Source organism: Nansenia antarctica (genome assembly GCF_963989245.1).
Source record: "Nansenia antarctica genome assembly, chromosome: 2".
NCBI classification, from domain to species: Eukaryota; Metazoa; Chordata; class Actinopteri; order Argentiniformes; family Microstomatidae; genus Nansenia; species Nansenia antarctica.
In genome coordinates this window covers 65,897,919-65,902,640 of record NC_137675.1, presented here as the reverse complement: position 1 = coordinate 65,902,640, position 4,722 = coordinate 65,897,919, and the positions used below count along the sequence as shown (strand labels likewise).

The window sequence follows — 4,722 nt, the reverse complement described above, 5'->3', positions numbered from 1 at the left end:
CATTGTCTCATTGTCATGTTCATGAAGCCTGTTTGTGACTGATTTTGTTTTGTGACATGGTACATAATAATGCTAGAAGTAGCCATTAGAAGCACACAGGTCGGAAACAATATTTGTTTATTTGTTTATTTAAAAGGATCCCCATTAGCTTATGCCGTAGCAGTTTGCTAATCTTCCTGGGGTCCACATATAATCAACAGACAAACACCTAATACATTAATACAACATATAATACATTAAAGAGACAATGCGTGACCCTCCGCGACATCCACACACTATCCCCCCGATACAGTAGTAAATACAACAAAATAAACTAAAATAAATAAAAATTTACAAAAAGGGCAAATATTATTAATCCATTAAAATATAAAGACCTATAAAGACATGATCCTAACGCAGTCATCTCTTCTATGAAAAAAGGAATCAACCAAAATAAACAAAGTGAAATAAAACAGCTACCTGTCATCAGCCACTTAATAGGTGCCTCTTCAGTCTCTTTTTGAATAACCTTTTACTTTTTTCTTGGCGGATATCAAGAGGTAATCCATTCCAAATTGTACTAGCTCTATAAAGCACTGTTCTTTTCAAAGTATACTCAAAGAGGCTGTGGCATTCAAGCAAGGTTTGATTGGTATTAATAGACCCAAAATGTGCCAAGAAAATATTCTGCACACCATTACACCTAATAAAGTGTTCAGTGAGTGTATTTAACTGTCTGTGCTTTGTTTCAACTTTAACATTTTATTTTAGATTTTGGCAGGAGTTCAATAACAGCACATCAATTAATATGTTAGTGTTAAAATGCTTGAAAGTGACTCAGATGATGAGAATAGGAACGGCAAGGTTCAGAGATATAATGATTGTACTGTCTGTGCACTATTGCTAAGTGCTATCCGTGACAGATGAAGAAATAGGTGGCAGACAGAGTGACACTGGCTGCTGCAACGGACTCTCGCCTATTTTTTCAGGCAAAACTCAATGTACAAAGACATTGCAGGTCCGCAGTTAGAGCTGCAGAAGAAATGCAGACAGTAGGGAAGCCGCAAGCGCGAGAGCCGCAGTGTACACAGGCATCCGGTGTGTTCTGGCTTCAGGACACCACCTTGAGCCACTGATGTACATGTATGGTTAAAGCAGGGCTAAAGGTTTAAAATGGCCTTGCCACTTTGTCCTCAAATTGGCCTATATTTATTTAAACTTTATTTAGCCAGGCAGGTCTATTAATTATAAATACCTATATACAATGACGGCCTATCATGAATCTAATTAATATTTACCTAAGTAAGCCATTCTGCATTACCCGCCAGCACTTCTGAATGTCACCGAGTGTTTCTTTGAAAAGTTTAATTACTAGGCAAACTATAAGGATTGTGTGTTTAAGGCGTGCCTTGAGGAACAAGGAGACCTGTCCCTCTGCAGTCATACCTTCCTTCCATACCAACCCTATTCAAGGTTGTAGATGCTCATTAGATCAATGTGAAGCAGGAATTAGATGTGACGAAGAAGTCTATCAACATCTTTATTTTCCGCTCAAAATCCAATCAGCTAACAGGTACGCAATTCTCATCTGGCTTTAATTATCAGTATATTGATTGATATTGTGGGGCTTTACTTGGACGACACTTGCTATTTGGTCATTGTTCTAAAGAGATAATATTGGCTCCTGAGTTTGGAGCAAGGACTAGTGGGAATAATATAATCAGTCTGGCTGGAGGTGTTGTTGAGAGTTGGCATATCTGTCTCTCCTATCTGCACTGATAAGCGATGTAGCATCTGATATTAAAACCTTGAGTCAACTCCTGAAGTCACAGTGCCTGGGTATCATCATTCTTGATCATCAGCCTTACAATATCTAATTAGATCTAAATATAGAACATCTCTGGTTAAAGGGGCAATCTGGGATTGGGACAACTTTTCAATTAATGGTATATAGCCAACATAACTTATTAATGCCTCATGAGATTAGTTAGACTGTCGTAACCCATCAACCTAAAATATAAACGTATTTTACTATACTGGTTGTAAACAAACACTGTATAACTCCAAAGCATGGTTGAAACTATAATGTTGATCTCATGGATGATCAGTCCCCTAACTCTGTTTATGAAATTGAGAGTGGTTACATTTCTCCAGCCCCATCTCTCAGCTGTTTACCCAAAAAGTAGTAGGGAGATGGTTTTGTTGTTGTTTAAATCCCAGATTGCCCCTTTAAAGTGTCAGTGTCACGAAACGTTGACATATGAACTTTTCCATGACTAAAAGTGCAATGTCTGTGTCTTGTTGCAAATGCCATAAATCTGTTTTTGTTTTGGGATATCCAAATTTAAGAGGAATTATGAGTTTCTGTTTTTTACACTGAAAAACATACTTACTGTCCCCTCTCTCTTCGACAGATTATGAGATGCTCCTGTTGTAGAATGTTTCGCTATATCTTGACAGGTGTTCTCCTGCTGGCCATCCTCCTAACCTCCTACATGCTTAACACACGGTCTTCCCATTGGCTTGCAGACCTCCCAGAGATATTCAACACAGGGCATAGGCCTAAGCATGTCACAGTGCTGGTCTGGCACTGGCCGTTTGGAAATCCATTTGAGCTGAACTCCTGCAGCTCAGAATTCAACATCAGTGGCTGTCACTTAACGGCTGACAGGGAGCTCTACAGTAAATCAGATGGTGTTCTCATCCATCACAGAGAAATTGCATCAGATTTATCCAATCTACCCAAATCGCCACGGCCCTCCTTCCAGAAATGGGCGTGGATGAATTTTTTATCACCCTCTAACACAAAGAGAATATCAGGCTTGAAGAATCTGTTCAATCTGACCATTAGCTACAGACAGGATGGAGATATCAACGTGTCATTTGGGTCCATCATCAAGACCAAAGAGAATGAGGTATTTGTCCCTAACAAAACCAAATGGGTCTGTTGGATTGTGAACAACTGGAAACCAGAACAGAAAGGAGTGATGTACTACAATCTCCTACGCAAATGGTGCCCTATTCACTTGTATGGGGATGCTGCCCACAAATCTGTCAGTAATAGTGAATACAAAACCATTGTAGCCAGTTGTAAGTTCTACCTGGCCTTTGAGAACTCCATCCATACAGACTACATCACCAGGAAAGTCTATGATGCTCTCATGTTGGGCTCCGTTCCCGTGGTGATGGGCCCGTCCAGAGAGAATTATGAGAAGTTCATCCCTGGAGATGCCTTCATCCATGTGGAGGACTTCCCATCCCCCCAGGCCCTGGCTAAACACCTCTACTACCTGCACAACAATGACGATATGTACCGCAAGTACTTTAACTGGCAGAAGAACCACAGTGTGAGCCTCAACCACGTCTATCTGCAGAGCGCCTGCCACAGCTGTGATTACATCAGACGCCACCAGGAGCCCCAGTCTGTTCAGGACTTGAACACATGGTTCTGGGGAGAAAAAACAATGCACAGATAGGATCCTATAGTCAGTGATGATGTACAATAGAACAATAATAGTTTATTGTTACACAACATTCATACATCCCCCAAACATCTAGTATCTATATAAACTAATGATGGTGTAATAATATAATAATTTTCAAGCGCCAAAACAGCTCATTGAATGTATTCTTTGGTAATAGGGTGTTATAACCAGTAACAATCTTGTTGTATGTAGTCAAGGCTGGTATTGATTATTATTTTTAAAGCAGTGCAGTATGCAATGACGGCCTTAAGAGGGAGAGAAAGGTTTTTGTAATATCTACTCTACTCCTGACCAGTAGAGAGCATTGCAACACCACTGTATTTTTGTTCATTGTCTATTGAAACACCATTTCAATCAGCAAGATATGAATATTTATGTATGTGGGAAAATGAATACCATTTGTCATATAAATGAATATCTGGGCTGAAATTAGAGGTTGGAGAAATATGGGTAAGATTATCTTGTTGCTTAATGCTTAATTGAAGCCAGCTACTAATTAGCTTGGCTATAATCATCCGACTTATGAACAACTCCAAATTTTCTTCAAGTATTTAAAATGTTGAGAATAGAATGTGGCCCCTAGAAATTAATTTAAAACTACTGCATTATGAAGAACTCTTATTTTTGTCCTCTATCTCAACCATAACCCATTCTATTATGCTCCCTGCAGGCTTCACCTGTACAGAAACCTTTGCTTTTAATACACTCTATTCTTTAGTTTATACCCAACAGTAGATTACATCTTCATTACATTACTTGGGATGTTAAGATCATGGAAACTGATGTTGAATATTTGACATTTCTTTTAGGATTTTGTGTGAGGCAGTGTCCACTCTACCTACCACTAACCTCTGCTTCTATCTCCATGCTTTTACTAATGCCATTTCATTTTTACTGGCATGTTGTCATGATGTACGGTGAGATAGACGATATAGCGTTTACTCCAGGGTTGAGACATGCGAGGAGGACGTCGTTTCTGAATTGACTGCCTGTGGTTTTCATAAGTGTATAATACCTCTGCTTGTGTCTGCACTGCAGGCTGGCGTTGGTGATTGTGGCCTCACTGTGCAGCTGCCAGAGTGTCTAAATTGTTCCAAAGTGATGTGCTGAGTTTACCTGAGAACAAAGCACCACAGATTTCACAGTATTGGTACCTGCGCCAAGAATCTTGCCATTGGACCAACAATACAGGCATAGGCCTTGGACGTGCGCTGGCAGATCTGACGTGTAAAAGCACAGTTAGGGTAGAGGTGTTGTT

General features: G+C 39.8%; 1 protein-coding gene across 1 annotated transcript; it reads left to right on the top strand.

Annotated features, from left to right (window-relative positions):
- Nucleotides 1–2,474: 2,474 nt before the first annotated feature.
- On the top strand, nucleotides 2,475–3,455 carry LOC308150463 (4-galactosyl-N-acetylglucosaminide 3-alpha-L-fucosyltransferase 9-like; the record flags this gene model as incomplete). Its single annotated transcript, XM_080523290.1, has 1 exon — nucleotides 2,475–3,455. One exon carries the CDS (start codon nucleotides 2,475–2,477, stop codon nucleotides 3,453–3,455), a length of 981 nt encoding a protein of 326 aa, XP_080379416.1.
- Between the last annotated feature and the right edge of the window lie 1,267 nt (nucleotides 3,456–4,722).